This window comes from Agelaius tricolor, unplaced genomic scaffold, assembly GCF_023055355.1.
Source record: "Agelaius tricolor isolate 1412-34295 unplaced genomic scaffold, bAgeTri1.0.p SCAF_3, whole genome shotgun sequence".
Classification (NCBI taxonomy): Eukaryota; Metazoa; Chordata; class Aves; order Passeriformes; family Icteridae; genus Agelaius; species Agelaius tricolor.
This window is the reverse complement of record NW_027269263.1, coordinates 68,900,389-68,916,759: the sequence shown is the minus strand read 5'-3', so window position 1 is coordinate 68,916,759 and position 16,371 is coordinate 68,900,389. Positions and strand designations below refer to the sequence as shown.

The 16,371-nt window shown below is 40.2% G+C and overlaps 1 protein-coding gene across 2 annotated transcripts in view; it reads left to right on the top strand.

The window, feature by feature from the left end:
• Positions 1-16,371, top strand: part of LRGUK (leucine rich repeats and guanylate kinase domain containing) — a 68,015-nt gene that overhangs the window by 11,800 nt on the left and 39,844 nt on the right. For both annotated transcript variants that reach the window (XM_071424197.1, XM_071424196.1), the window contains exons 7-11: positions 2,279-2,422; positions 5,595-5,675; positions 6,275-6,361; positions 10,760-10,866; positions 15,965-16,084. In XM_071424197.1, coding sequence (XP_071280298.1) covers positions 2,279-2,422; positions 5,595-5,675; positions 6,275-6,361; positions 10,760-10,866; positions 15,965-16,084 — 539 coding nt within the window. The remainder of the gene's footprint in view (positions 1-2,278; positions 2,423-5,594; positions 5,676-6,274; positions 6,362-10,759; positions 10,867-15,964; positions 16,085-16,371) is intronic.

Sequence of the window (16,371 nt, the reverse complement as noted above, 5' to 3'; positions counted from 1 at the left end):
CTGTCCCAGGCTGCTCCAGCCCCAGGGTCCAGCCTGGCCTTGGACATTGCAGGGATGCAGGGGCAGCCCCAGCTGCTCTGGGAATCCCTTCCCAAAATCCCAGCCCAGTCTCCCTCTCCAGGGAATTCCCTCCATTCCCAGCTCTCCCAGCCTGGGATTGGATCCATCCCCACCCCGACTCCTCTCTAGGAAGGGATTTTGGGATCCGGGGCCTTCACTGGGAATCTCAGGACTCCAGGAAGGGTCTCCCTTCCCTTTTCCATCCCCACCTTCCATAAAAATCCCTCGGGATGGATTCTGAGTGTCCCAAATCCCAGAATGGTTTGGGCGGGAAGGGACCTCCAAGCTCATTCCAGGGCCACCTCCCCTATCCCAGGCTGCTCCAATCCTTCCTTGGGCACTGCCAGGGATGCAGGGGCAGCCCCAGCTGCTCTGGCAATCCCAGCCCAGCCAGGAATTCCTCATTGCCAAGATCCCATCCCTGGCTGCCCTCTGGCACTGGGAGCCATTCCCTGGGTGCTGTCCCTGCAGGCCTTGGCCCCAGTCCCTCTGCAGCTCTCCTGGAGCCCCTGCAGGCCTGCAATGTGCTGGAAGCTCTCCCTGGAGCCTTCCCTTCTCCAGGGGAACATTCCCAACCCTCAGCCTGTCTCCCCTCTATCCCGCCTTAATTTTTTCATTATTTATTCTGTAATCACAAGTGTAAATAGAGCCATGATTACAGAGGGAAATTCAATGTATTTATGTATATATATTCCATAATTTTCCATGCATCTCTGTGTTCTAAATTTTGAGCTGGATGGTGACAAGAGTGTTCTGGGGCCAATATCAGCTTTCAAAAATTGTCAGAGCTCTTTTTATTGCTGTTGTCTCTTCAAGGTGAGTTGGAGATAAGCTAATCAGGAGAGAGGTGATTCCTTTTTTTCCATGAGGAGAAATGTGACATATCAAGATGTGCATGAGGCTAATGCATAATGGCCTATTTGTGACACGATTCTCTACAAGAAAGGATCCTCAAATCCAACAAATATTGTTTTTTTCCCCTCAGCAATGGTGTTTTCCATAGAGATATATCTGCAGAAATGTCACACATCAGGATGTGCATGAGGCTAATGCAGAAAGGTCTATTTGTGACAGGGTTCTCCATGAGAAAGGATCCTCAAATCCAACAAATAACTCCTTTTTCCCCTCAGGAATGCTGTTTTCCATAGAGGTATATCTGCAGAAATATAACACATCAGGATGTGCATGAGAAAAATGCAGAAAGGCCTACTTGTGACATGATCCTCCACAAGAAAGGATCCTCCAATCCAACAAATAACTCCTTTTCCCCTCAGGAATGTTGTTTTCCACAGCGGTATATCTGCAGAAATGTGACACATCAGGATGTGCATGAGGCTAATGCAGAAAGGCCTACTTGTGATAGGGTTCTCCACAACAAAAATTCCTCAAATCCAAGAAATAACTCTTTTTTTTTTTCTTCAGGAATATTGTTTTTCATAGAGGTTTATCAGCAGGAATGTAACACATCAGGATGTGCATGAGGCTAATGCAGAAAGGTCTACTTGTGACAGGATTCTCCACAAGAAAGGATCCTCAAATCCCACAAATAACATTCCAGAAGGAAAAAAAAGAGTTATTTGTTGGATTTGAGGACTTTTTGTCGTGGAGAATCCTGTCAAAAATAGGACTTAATGCATTAGCCTCATGCACATCCTGATGTGTTACATTTCTGCTGATATACCTCTATGGGAAACAACATTCCTGAGGGAAAAAAGGAGTTGTTTTCCATAGGGATATATCTGCAGAATTATAACACATCAGGATGTGCACGAGGCTAATGCATTCAGTCCTATTTTTGACAGGATTCTCCATGAGAAAGGATCCTCAAATCCCACAAATAACATTCCAGAAGGAAAAAAGGAGTTGTTTTTCATAGAGGTATATCAGCAGAAATGTAACACATCAAGATGTGCACAAGGCTAATGCATTAAGTCCTTTTTTTTTACAGGATTCTCCATGACAAAAAGTCCTCAAATCCATCCAACAAATAACTGGTTTGTTTTTTTCCCCTCAGGAATATTGTTTTCCATAGAGGTTTATCAGCAGAAATTAACACATTAGGATGTGCATGAGGCTAATGCATTAAGTCCTATTTTTGACAGGATTCTCCATGACAAAACCTCCTCAAATCCAACAAATAACACCTTTTTCCCCTCAGGAATGTTGTTTTCCATAGAGGTTTATTTGCAATTTCTCTGCTTTCATTTTTTTTCCCTAGAGCTTTAACCAGATTGAGAAGGTGGATGGGCTGAAGAGCTTGAAAAACCTGCAGTGTGTCAATCTGTCCCACAATAAAATCAACAGCCTGCAAGGCTTGGAGGAGCACGACCTGCTGGAGGCGATCAACCTGGAGGACAACCAGGTACCAGACTGGGCTCAGCTCCTTCCAACAGCACAGAATATTCTCATTTTTCAACAACCAATTCCTTGAAGGGCTCCAAAAATCCTCCAGCACTGCAAGGGATGATTAGAAAAGCTGAATTATTTTCTTTTTGGTGTTTCCCACGTTGATTCCTGGCGTCCTCTCAGCCCTTATTTAATATCTGAGGTGGCTTTTTCTCCACTCAGGTGCCCCTTTGGTGCTGTCACTCAGTGAGGACTGGGTCAGGCAGGGATGGGTTTGCAGCTTTTCCACCTCAATTATTCCAAAAGATCTTTACTTACACCACACAGGGGAGGTTGTTAATACCTCCCAGCCCAATTTTATGACCACAGATCCTTCTGAGCTCTCAGCTGGAAACTCCCTGCAAAGCAGAACCACAAAAAAAAAACCTCTTAAAAAGTGGATTTTGTTATATAGCGCAATTTTCTGTGCTGGAAATACAATGGCACCGTCCAACTCTTTTGAATTTTGAATGCCAAGCCAAATACCCACAATAATTTCGATATTGATCTTCCAGCATCCTTAACTGGAAAAAAAAAAAAAAAAATCAATTCATGAATCACTTTGACGTCAAAGAAGTGTGAAAAAAAAGATAACCTAAGGAAACAAAAATACAAAGCAGCAGTGGAACATTTTCTACATTTTCTGTCATTTTTCTCTCCTTGCAAGTGGATTTAATTCGAGTCACTGTGCATTCTTTTTTTCTGCCTGACATTTAAAGGTGCCTCAATTGCAGCAGACAGGAAACTCTCTAATGGTGTGCTTGTTATTAACATTAATAGCAGCACTTCCAGTGCCTTATTTATTTTCCACTGTTCTTTCCAGCACAGAAAAACTCTTGATTTTTACCTCATCAAAACTTGCCTCTTTGAATGATGTCACTGAAACTGTTCAGTGAGTTTTTCAAATGTTATTTTGAACTTTTTATTTTTTTAATGTTGCCTTCTAAAGGATCATTTAAAGAGGAGTTTTAATTAATTAACACAGGGAGTTAGTTCAGCTCACAACCATTAAGAATGATCTTAAATTCTTGATTTTTTTTTCACAAAATGGGCACAACAGGTCCAGCTGCAAATGTGTAGTTTGTGAACACTCAGTGATTTTCCAGCTGTTGATGGCTGGAATTCTGGGATTTATTGAAGAAATCCACTCAAATCACATTGAACTTCACCAGAACTGTCCTGGGTGGGGTGATTCTCATCTCAAAGTGAGTTTAGAGCAGGCTGGGGTTGAGGTTTATGATTTTAGGCACTTTAAAAAGATTGAGTATAAATTAGGGAGAATCTGGAGGGTTTAGGTTCAGTTGGGCCTTTCAGGATTTAGAAGAGGCTATGAAAGAGATGGAGAGAGGATTTTTACATGGAAAAAACACAGACAGGAGAAAAGGGAATGGTTCTGCAGTAAAAGAGGAGAGACTGAGGTTGGATTTGGGGCTGGAATTCCCAGAGCACCCCTGGAAGTGTCCCAGGCCAGGCTGGACCCTGGCACAGTGGGAGATGTCCCTGCCCGTGGCACTGGATGGGTTTGAAGGTATGAAGGTCCCTCCAACCCAACCCTTTCCACAATGACTCTTTAATTCCATTTTTCAGCAGAAAACCAGGCTGGTTTGGGCCACACAAACCTTGATTAACCCCATTAACGAGTGCCCAGCTTTGTTTGTGCACAGCTGAGACCCCAAATAGGCTGGAGCCTCTGGATTCCCTGATTTATCCCTCTGGGCACATCCAAGGACAAAATTCCTGGTCCTTTTTAAACCAAGCATAACCAAGAACTTCTTTAACCAAGTTCATCTGGCTAAAAAAAGTCCTTGGTTATCCTTGGTTAAAAAAGGACCAGGATTTTGGTTCAAAAATCCTTGGTTAAAAAAGGACCAGGATTTTGGTTAAAAAAGTCCTTGGTTAAAAAAGGATAAGGATTTTGGTTAAAAAAGTCCTTGGTTAAAAAAGGACCAGGATTTTGGTTTTAAAATCCTTGGTTACAAAAAGGGCCAGGATTTTGGTTTAAAAATCCTTGGTTAAAAAAGGACCAGGATTTTGGTTTGAAAATCCTTGGTTATCCTTGGTTAAAAAAGGATCAGGATTTTGGTTTAAAAATCCTTGGTTAAAAAAGGACCAGGATTTTGGTTTAAAAGTCCTTGGTTAAAAAAGGACCAGGATTTTGGTTTGAAAATCCTTGGTTAAAAAAGGCCCAGGATTTTGGTTAAAAAGTCCTTGGTTAAAAAAGGACCAGGGTTTTGGTTTGAAAATCCTTGGTTAAAAAAGGACCAGCATCTTGGTTTAAAAATCCTTGGTTATCCTTGGTTAAAAAGGACCAGGATTTTGGTTAAAAATCCTTGGTTACAAAAAGGGCCAGGATTTTGGTTTAAAAATCCTTGGTTATCCTTGGTTAAAAAAGGGCCAGGATTTTGGTTTGAAAATCCTTGGTTACAAAAAGGGCCAGGATTTTGGTTTAAAAATCCTTGGTTAAAAAAGGACAAGGATTTTGGTTAAAAAGTCCTTGGTTTAAAAAGGACCAGGATTTTGGTTAAAAAAGTCCTTGGTTAAAAAAGGACAAGGATTTTGGTTAAAAAAGTCCTTGGTTTAAAAAGGACCAGGATTTTGGTTTAAAAATCCTTGGTTATCCTTGGTTAAAAAGGACCAGGATTTTGGTTTAAAAAGTCCTTGGTTAAAAAAGGACAAGGATTTTGGTTTGAAAATCCTTGGTTATCCTTGGTTAAAAAAGGGCCAGGATTTTTGTCCTTGGATGTGTAGGATGAACTTGAACTTGAGTGAAAAGAAACTCTTAGAAGGATTTTATTTTTTTTTAAACTACCCAGCCAGAGCAGGAATTTAACTGCAGAACTGCCTCGCTCAAGCACATCAGCACATAAAAAGCCAAATGTGTCAGGGTTTGACATTTGAAAGAGCTGGGGAAATGCCGGTGCATTTGGAAATTGCTGTGTGGATTATCCTGCTGCTCCAGCCAGCAGCCGAGTCACCTCCTTTTGTGCCTGCAAGTGCCTGGCTGAGTGCAGTTAAGGTGTAAACCCCTTTTGTGATTCAGAATGACTCTTTTTAATGCCCAGGTTTGAAGAGCAGGCATTAAAATAGTTCTTTTTCCCTGCTTAGTTCTCCTGGATTCTGATTCATGCTCTGGTTCTGTCCCTGCTCAGGTGGCTGAGCTGAGTGAGCTTAAATGGATTGAGAACCTGCCTCTCCTCAGGGATTTAAACCTTCTAAAAAACCCTCTACAGGTAAGAGAGAGCCAAAAATGAGAACCTAAAGCTGTTGGTTTGAATCCTTTTAGCCTCAGTTTCTGTCTCTGGAGGTGGGCAGGTCATTTGTCCTGAGTGATCAAAGACAATCCTATCCCAACCCTTGTGATTTCTGAATTTGGTGTGAATTTTACACTCATTCCCAATGCCAGAAAGAAGAAAAATATTAAGAGTTTAATTTTTCTTGTAATTGCCTGTTTTTTATTGGCTTTTTTGAGGTTGATCTGTCGTGGCCCACAATAAAATTAGCAGGAAAAATAATTGAAATAGACTATTCCTGATTTTCCATAATCTGAAAGGCTTTTCCTTCTCCTAAGCAAAGTCTGATCAAATCCCTTTCCATTTTTAAACTCCCATCTTGGCCTTTTGAATGTTGTGGTTACCAACTTTCAAACAATTCAGCTCTTGCTGCAGCAGTGAAGGCTCGGGTTAGGCAGTGCCTTGACACCCTTCAGGGTAAAAAAAACACCTTTTATTTTGCAATTTATTGACAAAGACTTAATTTTAGCTGATTGGAATTCAATACAGGCTGGATGAAATGAAGTATTTTTTCTCAAAATGGAAATTTTTCCCCTCAGGAAAAAGGCAGTTATTGGCTCTCAGCGATTTTCATGTTGCTCCAAGTCACGGATCTGGATCTCAAAAAGGTCTCAGTGGAAGAAAAGGTAAGCAAACATCATCTCATCCTGCAGAATTTCTGGGTAAATAATACAAAATCCAGGCTTGCAGCTGTAGCAAACCTCCTCCCCCAAAATCCTGCTTGACTGGAATTCTGTAGGGTTGGAAACCTTTCCCTGCTGTGGTGCCTGAACTGGGGTTTGGTTGCTGCAGGGGCTGTTCGGGGCACATTTCGTGTTCATAAAGGGAAATTTCTGTGTTTTACTGGAAGGAGGAGATGACTCCATGAAAAGCATGGAAGGGACAGGCAGGTGGATGCTCTTTTTCCAGTCTCACCATTCCCAGGTGACTTCTCCCAGTATCGTTTCTCCTCTGAAAATTGGAATGTTTTGCTGCTCTGCAACTTTGTTGTGATATTTGAGGAATTCTTGGAAAATTCTTCCACTTGATCTGATGGAATACACTATAAGTATATGTGGAGGATTATTATTATTATTATTATTATTATTATTATTATTATTATTATTGCAGCTGGTTTATGATATTTGATGAATTCTTGGAAAATTCTTCCACTTGATCTGATGGAATGCACTATAAATATATGTGGATTATTATTATTATTATTATTATCATCATTGGCATTATCATTAATGTTATTTTATTTTTTATTTATTTATTATTACTAAATTGGCTGCAGCAGGCACTGGACTATTATTATTAATAATAATAATAATTTAATTATATAATAAGTAAATTAACATTAATGTTTGTTTCTTTATTTATGTATTTATGTATTTATGTATTTATGTATGTATGTATGTATTTATTTATTTATTTATTTATTATTACTAAATTGGCTGCAGCAGGCACTGGACTATTATATTATTATTATTATTATTATTATTATTATTATTATTATTATTATTATTAATTTAATTATATAATAAGTAAATTAACATTAATATTTATTTATTTATTTATTTATTTATTTATTTATTTATTTATTATTACTATATTGGCTGCAGCAGGCACTGAGATCAACCTTTGTGCCCCCACCCTGTCTGGTGCTGAATTAATTAATTACTGAGTAACCTGATGGAAAACCCAGGACACAGTAACTCAGAGATTTGTATTTTTATTGTAACTCTGTTTTCTGGGATCATCCACAAAAACCAGGAGCCTTCTCAGTCGGGCCAAGCCATGCTGGAAGTGCTGTAATTCAGGGAATTGTCCTTTCAAAATGGTCCCTGCAGGAAATCCATCACTCCCAGTTTTATAAATGTTGGGGTTCTTGTTTAGTGCCAGGGTCTGTCCATCCTGAGCACACAGATGATGATACCAGAGTGTAATTTACCCAACTCCCAAAACGCTGATCTCATTCTTTGTCTTACGTGCCAGCCTGTTTTCCTCTCAATATCATTTTGAATACAATAATGAAATTTTTTCCTTTCTGTGGACTGTAAAAGTGAACCTGAGTGACTGCTTCAGACCAGAATTTAATTTCTGAGTGATAAAAGTTGCTCCACAGAATCCTCTCCTCATGTTATTTTGGGGTGCCTCCTCTTGCCTCAAGAATTCTCTTGGCTGAATTTGGAGGAGCAGCTCTGTGTCTCGCTGGCACAGAATGGATGTACAGGAGCATGGGTTAGATCAGGAGGGTGGTTTGGAACTGGAATTCCTGCTTGTCTGACTCATCACTCAGTGAGTTTGGGTCTCACTGTGGAACAGTCTTGCAATATCAATAATATGATTAATAATCCTTCCTTCAGGGTGCCCTTGACCAGCTGGTGTGCACCAGGACGCACTCACTGTGCTCCCAGCCGCTAATTCAGAGCAAAGGACCAAATTAGAGCTAAAATTAATTAGGTTTTAATTTTGATTTTTAATTTTTTTTAAAAATTATTTATTTAATTTAATTATTTTTTTCCCTCCTCCTGCTTTCCCCTGAATATGTAGAACTGGAGTTCTGAGTACTGAATGTTTCCAGCCATGGCATTCCAGGCTGGAAGTGGATTATCCTGGCACGGATTGGCTGCTCCAACCTTGCTTGGGAAAAGCACAGGCAATACAAAATGGCCCAGCCAAATCCTAAAAGTGACCAGCACTGGTGAATCCACCAACTGGTGAACCCACCAATTATTTCCCTGGGGAAATTCCCATGGAATCCAGAATGGTTTGGGTTGGAAGGGAGACCTCAAAGGGACCTCAAGAATTCCTTGGCAAACTGAATTTGGCAATAGTCTTGCAATATTAATAATATTAATAATAATAATCCTTCCTTCAGGATACCCTTGACCAGCTGATGTGCACCAGGATCCCAGCCACTAATTCAGAGCAAAGGCCCAAATTAGAGCTAAAATTAAGTTATTCCTCTCGTCCTGCTTTCCCCTGGAATATGGGGATGAGGAGTTCTGAGTACTGAATGATTCCAGCCATGGCATTCCAGGCTGGAAGTGGATTATCCTGGCATGGATTGGCTGCTCCAACCTTGCTTGGGAAAAGCACAGGCAATACAAAATGGCCCAGCCAAACCCTAAAAGTGACCAGCACTGGTGAATCCACCAACTGGTGAACCCACCAATTATTTCCCTGGGGAAATCTTACAGAATGCAGGAGGGAATCCAGGATGGTTGGGGTTGGAAGGGACCTCAAAGCCCATCCAGTCCCACCCCCGCCATGGGCAGGGACACCTCCCACCATCCCAGCTTGCTCCAACCTCCTCTTGATGATTCCAAAGGCTGATTGGTCTCACTGTGGAAATTTTTATGTCTCATGTCCCATTGGAATTGCCTCAGTCATTCTCGACCTTAATTTCTGAGCGTGTGGCATTAAGAAGCCCCAAATACACAACTTGTTAGTGGTCAGCAGGATGGCAGGAGGGAATCCTCGGAGTCTGAGTGCTCTCGCTCCCAGCCAAGACAGGAATGCGCTGTCAGGAGTTTGCTCACTTTGTTAATGCCCATCCTGCAATGAACGAGTGGCGTCAGTCCCCAGGGGCTGGAGATTGGCCCCTTTCACCAGCACTGAGAGGATGCAAATTAATGGATAATTAAAACCTGCCTTGGCATCCTGTGTGGTATCCGGTTGTCTTCAGGGAAAGGTTGATTACATTAACGATGGTGAGCTGTGTCTGGCTGCCTTCCATCCGTCCATCCATCCATCCATCCATCCATCCATCCATCCATCCATCATCCATCCATCATCCATCATCCATCCATCATCCATCCATCCATCATCCATCATCCATCCATCCATCCATCCATCCATCATCCATCCATCATCCATCCATCATCCATCCATCATCCATCCATCATCCATCCATCCATCATCCATCCATCATCCATCCATCCATCATCCATCCATCCATCATCCATCCATCATCCATCCATCATCCATCATCCATCCATCCATCATCCATCCATCCATCCATCCCCCATCCATCCATCCATCATCCATCCATCCATCCATCCATCATCCATCCATCCATCCATCATCCATCCATCCATCCATCCGTCCATCCATCCATCCATCCATCCATCCATCCATCCATCCATCATCCATCCATCATCCATCCATCATCCATCCATCCATCCATCCATCCATCCATCCATCCATCCATCATCCATCATCCATCCATCATCCATCCATCCATCATCCATCCATCCATCCATCCATCCATCCATCATCCATCATCCATCCATCCATCATCCATCCATCCATCCATCATCCATCCATCATCCATCATCCATCCATCCATCATCCATCCATCCATCCATCATCCATCCATCCATCCATCCATCATCCATCCATCCATCCATCATCCATCATCCATCCATCCATCATCCATCCATCCATCCATCATCCATCCATCCATCATCCATCCATCCATCCATCCATCCATCCATCCATCCATCCATCCATCATCCATCCATCCATCCATCATCCATCATCCATCCATCATCCATCCATCCATCATCCATCCATCCATCCATCCATCCATCCATCCATCCATCCATCATCCATCCATCCATCCATCCATCATCCATCCATCCATCCATCATCCATCCATCATCCATCCATCCATCCATCCATCATCCATCCATCCATCCATCCATCCATCCATCATCCATCCATCCATCCATCCATCATCCATCCATCATCCATCCATCCATCCATCCATCATCCATCCATCCATCCATCCATCCATCCATCCATCATCCATCCATCCATCCATCCATCCATCATCCATCATCCATCCATCCCTCATCCATCCAATCATCCTTTAATTCCCCAGATTTCTTCTCCCAGCCAAGCCCAGCACAAATCCTGACTCTCAGCCACACAAACCCATCCTCATTCCTGATGGTCAGCCAAGAATTTTCCACCTGGAAACATTTCCATCACTCCTCCCTTTCCTTTCCCCCCTCCCTAAATTTTGGGACCAGGTGGCTGCTGTGAATAAAGAGGCTCCTCCTCCAGAGACCGTGGCTGCTGAAGACCACAGGACTCATCTTTTGTACCACTCTCTGCAGCCCCAGGGCATCCTGAACAGGTGAGTTCCTTTCCCAGCTGCTCCTCACGGTGGCACTCGGGTAAATCAGGATTTTGTCACCTTCACAGGGACGTTTTTCCCGAGGAGAACTCCTGCAGGATTCTGTCAGCAGCCTGGAAATGAGGCAAAGCTGATTTGGTTTGAATTGAAGATGAAATGAAGCTTTTCATTCACCCCTAAAAGCCTGAGGCAGATTGTCCACGGCTCCACTCCTTTTCCTCAATCTGTTGGAGCAGATGGGCATTTGCACCACAAGTGAGAGATGCAAAATTCCTCCCCTTGCCCAAAGGAAAAATCCCTGGAGGCAGCAGAGAGCTGGAAAATTTCACCAGCACCTTCTCTCCCCACTGCTTTTATCCCTGTTGGGATAAAATGATTTTATTTGGGGATTTTGGGGCACGTTTCGTGTTCATAAGGGGAAATTTCCGTGTTTTGCTGGAAGGAGGAGATGATTCCATGAAAAGCACGGAAGGGACAGGCAGGTGGATGCTCTTTTTCCAGTCTCACCATTCCCAGATGACTTCTGCCAGCCTCATTTGTTCTCTGAAAAAATGGAATTTTTGCTGCTCTGCAGCTTTGTTGTGATATTTGAGGAATTCTTGGAAAATTCTTCCACATGATCTGATGCAAGACACTATAAATATATATGGATTATTATTATTATTACTATTATTATTATTACTATTTTGGCTGCAGCAGGCACTGAGACCAACCTTTGTGCCCCACACCCCATTATGGTGCTGAATTAATTAATTACTGAATAACCTGATGGAAAAATCCAGGATTTAATAACTCAGAAATTTGAATTTTCATTGTGACTGTGTTTTCTGGGATTATCCACCACAAACAGGAGCCTTCCCAGCTGTGACAACAGCTCTGAGAATTCTTTTAAAAACAAAACCCCAAAGATTTCTTTATTATTGCAATGATGGAGATTTCTTAAAATAAACCCACAAAATTGACTTATTTTTCTTCTTAAAAAAAAAACAAAAACAAAAACCTAAAGGCACAGATTTTTTTTTTTTTTTGCAGGGCTGTGTTTAAATATTTGCTTAGTGGATTTTGGATTGATGGAAGGAAGGAATTCTGCCTTCTGCCAAAGGATTCGTGCACACAAACACAAAAACATCAGCCCAGCCCCAAAAATTGGAAATGATGCCTCCAGTGTTGGCTCGTGCTCAGCTGGAAAGCACCCCAGAGTCATTAATGAAATCTTGCTAATGATTATTGCCCTTTCCACCCTAAAATGCTTTTTGGAACCTGATTGGGGGACTTCATTTGCATGTCTCTTTCTCCATCAGGTTATAATTAATTCTGGGTCAGTGATATCTTTATTATTGCAAATCAAACCTGAAAACAAAGCAGAAAGTTTTCATTCTTGCCTGTCCTGCAGGCACAAAACATTGAATTTCCTGTTCTTTTCTTCACTCTCTCAATTTGTGATTTTTTTCTGTAATTATGTGGTAACACACCAGTGAATATTATGGGTATTTTCCCCTCCTAGAGATGCAGGTGACATTTGAAAATGTGGCTCAGAGTGACAACAGCTACGCAAGGAGCAGAAATTTAATTTAATTTAATTTAATTTAACTTAATTTAATTTAATTTAACTTAACTTAACCAGTCTGTTGGGCCGGGAGAGGAGGATTTCTGGTACCTGACTCTTGAGGAGGAACCCATTCAGAGCATGATTCTTTTTGACAATTAAAATAATTAATCATTGGAAGTATTCAACAAGAATTCTCCAGAAATGGAAGGTTTTTAATTCAAGTAGGATCTCATGGAACCCCAGGTGTCAGGCTGGAAACAGGAACCAGCTTGGGGAATTCCAAGTGGAACGAGGAGAGGATGGTTCAGATCATCAAAATAATCCACTTTGCCTTAAAATTTATTCATCTCTCACAGCACTGCCCACAAAGAGAAAGAGTTTTGGGCTCATTATTCAAATTTCTTTTCCAGAATCTTCTTCCAAGCTGTAGAACCCCAGATTTTTAGTGGTGATATAATGAAGGACAGGATTATGGAAATGTTCTCCTGATGAAATCCTGAATTCCAGGAATCTGAGGACAGGGGGAATTGGGAAATTTATTGAGGAGAATTTGAATTTTGAGTGTGATTTTTTGGAGGGATGATTCACTGGGACATTATTGGGTGTAACATTTCCTCATAAAGGAAAAGATGCCAGAGGAATTCTGCATTTTCCAAGCCTGGAACAGGAACCAGCTTGGGGAATTCCAAGTGGAACGAGGAGAGGACGGATCAGATCATCAAAATAATCCATTTTGCCTTAAAATTTATTCATCTTTCACAGCACTGCCCACAAAGATAAAGAAATTTGAATTATGAGCACAAAACTTTTCAAGAATCTGCTTCCAAGCTGTAGAACCCCCAAATTTTTAGTGGTGATGTAATTAAGGACAGGGTTATGGAAATGTTCTCCTGATGGAATCCTAAATCCCAGGAATCTTAGGACAGGGGGAATTGGGAATTTATTGAAGAAAAATTGAATTTTGAGTGTGATCTTGTGGAGTGATGATTTATTGGGTGTACCATTTCCTCGTGGAAGGAAAGAGGCCAGAGGAATTCTGCATTTTCCAAGCCTGAAACAAGAACCAGCTTGGGGAATTCCAAGTGGGATGATGACTTAGATCATCAAAATAATCCCTTTTGGCCTTAAAACTTATTCATCTTTCACAGCACTGCCCACAAAGACAAAGAAATTTGAATTACAAGCCCAAAACTTTTCCAGAATCTTCTTCCAAGCTGTAGAACCCCAAAACTTTCATTGCTGAGAACCAAGGAGTTCTCAATGTGATAAAGACAGGATTGTGGAAATGTTCTCCTGATGGAATCCTAAATCCCAGGAATCTGAGGACAGGGGGAATTGGGAATTTATTGAAGAAAATTTGAATTTTGAGCGTGATCTTGTGGAGTGATGATTTATTGGCTGTAACATTTTCTCATAAAAGGAAAGTTGCCAGAGGAATTCTGCATTTTCCAAGCCTGGAACAAGAACCAGCTTGGGGAATTCCAAGTGGAACGAGGAGAGGACGGATCAGATCATCAGAATAATCCATTTTGGCATTAACATTTATTAATCTTTCACAGCAGTGCCCACAAAGATAAAGAAATTTGAATTATGAGCACAAAACTTTTCAATAATCTGCTTCCAAGCTGTAGAAACCTCCCAGATTTTTAGTGGTGATGTAATTAAGGACAGGGTTATGGAAATGTTCTCCTGATGGAATCCTAAATCCTAGGAATCTTAGGACAGGGGGAATTGGGAATTTATTGAAGAAAAATTGAATTTTGAGCGTGATCTCATCAAGGGATGATTTATTGGCTGTAACATTTCCTCATAAAAGGAAAGTTGCCAAAGGAATTCTGCATTTTCCAAGCCTGGAACAAGAACCAGCTTGGGGAATTCCAAGTGGAACGAGGAGAGGATGGATCAGATCATCAAAATAATCCATTTTGGCATTAACATTTATTCATCTTTCACAGCAATGCCCACAAAGACAAAAAAATTTGAATTACGAGCACAAAACTTTTCCAGAATCTTCTTCCAAGCTGTAGGAACCTCCAAAATTTCAGTGCTGGGAACCAAGAAGTGGTGGTGTGATAAAGACAGGGTTATGGAAATGTTCTCCTGATGGAATCCTAAATCCCAAGAATCTGAGGACAGATTCATAATTTATTTTCTTCATTCTTCATTCTTCATTCTTCATTTATTTTCTTCATTCATTCTTTATTTTCTTATTTATTTTCTTCATAATTTATTGAAGAAAATTTGAATTTTGAGCGTGATCTCATCAAGGGATGATTTATTGGCTGTAACATTTCCTCATGGAAGGAAAGATGCCAGAGGAATTCTGCATTTTCCAAGCCTGGAACAAGTCCTGTGTAGGGAGAAGGAAAAAAAAAATCTTTATTTTCAGGATTGGAGAGGCCCTGTCACAGGATTCCTAAAAAATTCCTCATCCCTGGAAGTGGCCTTATTTCTTAAAGAATGAGTTATTTGTGAGAGGGGTGGTAAAATAAATATATTTCACTTTTATATATATATTATAAAATATAAATATATTTTTTTATTTCCTTTTTTTTCTTATATTATTTTCTTATGTTTTCTTATATAATTTTCTTAATTTTTCCTATTTTTCCTTTTATTTTTCTTATTTTTTTCTTATATTTATTTTTCTTATATTTTTTCTTATATTATTTTCTTATATTTTCTTATATTATTGTCTTATATTTATTTTCTTATATTATAATTTTTTTTCTTAAATTATATAATATTTTTCTTTTCAGGTCTCCTGTTTAAAATCCCATTAAATGGACACAGAGGCAGTTTTCTTTCACTTAAAATTCAGTTAAAACTACTTATTAATTAAAAATCACTGCATTTGGAATTATTTCACTTATTCCTGCCATATTTCCAAGTGACCCATTCTTAAAATCTACCTGAGATTTAAAAATAAATTAAAAAAAAATTAAAAATTAATTTAAAATTCTATTTTTACTTCAGTCTTCCACTTACACCTGGAAGTGGAAAACCGGAGGATTTAATCCTCAGCTCAGCATGGAAAAATGAAGAATTTCTTATTTTTGCAGCATTTTGAGCCCTTTTATTGTGGATTTGTTTTGTTCAGTGAAGTTTTAATGATCTGAGTGGGGGTTTTTTTTTTTTATTTAATTGAAGAATTTTTACACCTTCACTGGACATGAAAGGCAACGGGGTCATGCAGGAAAGTGGAAAAATCTGTAGGATTCCATTTATTCCAGATTTATTCCAGTTATCCCGCTCATTAAAATATTCCCACCTCTGGAAAAAATACCCCAGCAAATCCCATCCCTTTAGAAAAGGCTGTAAATCAGAGTAAAAAATAACATTATTCCTTTAGAAAAAGAGTCTTTAATGCAGATTTTTGGTGCTATTTTTCCATTTAGAGCCCCTCAATTTTTGTCAAAATTTTGTGAACAAGCTGAGCTGAGTTGAGGGGGTGATGAAACCTCTGCAAATCTTTCTGAAAAAGCCGCTGAAATTTGATTTTTGAGGCGAATTAATGTGAATTAATGTGCATTAACTCCTCTCTTGCAGCACCTTGGCCACTTCTGATGATCCCTACCCCATGCTGGTGCTGCTGGGCCCCGTGGCCGGGGGCAGGAGGCAACTTTCTCTCAAACTCTGCAGACAATTCAAGACTTTCTTCAGATTTGGGTGAGTTCTGCACCCTGAGCTTATAAAAATCCACCAAAGGATCGAGGTTGGAATTGCTGCTGGTTTGGTTGGTGGGGTTTTTTTGGAAAGAAGGTAAAAAGAAGGAATTTTGCTGTGGTTTTGTGCCTTGTCAAGGCGTGATTGGCTGAAGTTAATGAGTGAAAGTTATTTAAATTATCAAATTGATTGGGAAGGTGAACAACAAACAAACAGAAAATGGAACAAATGAATGAAAATTACAAATCAAAATATAAAACAAACAAACAAAACCAAACAAATTGAACCAC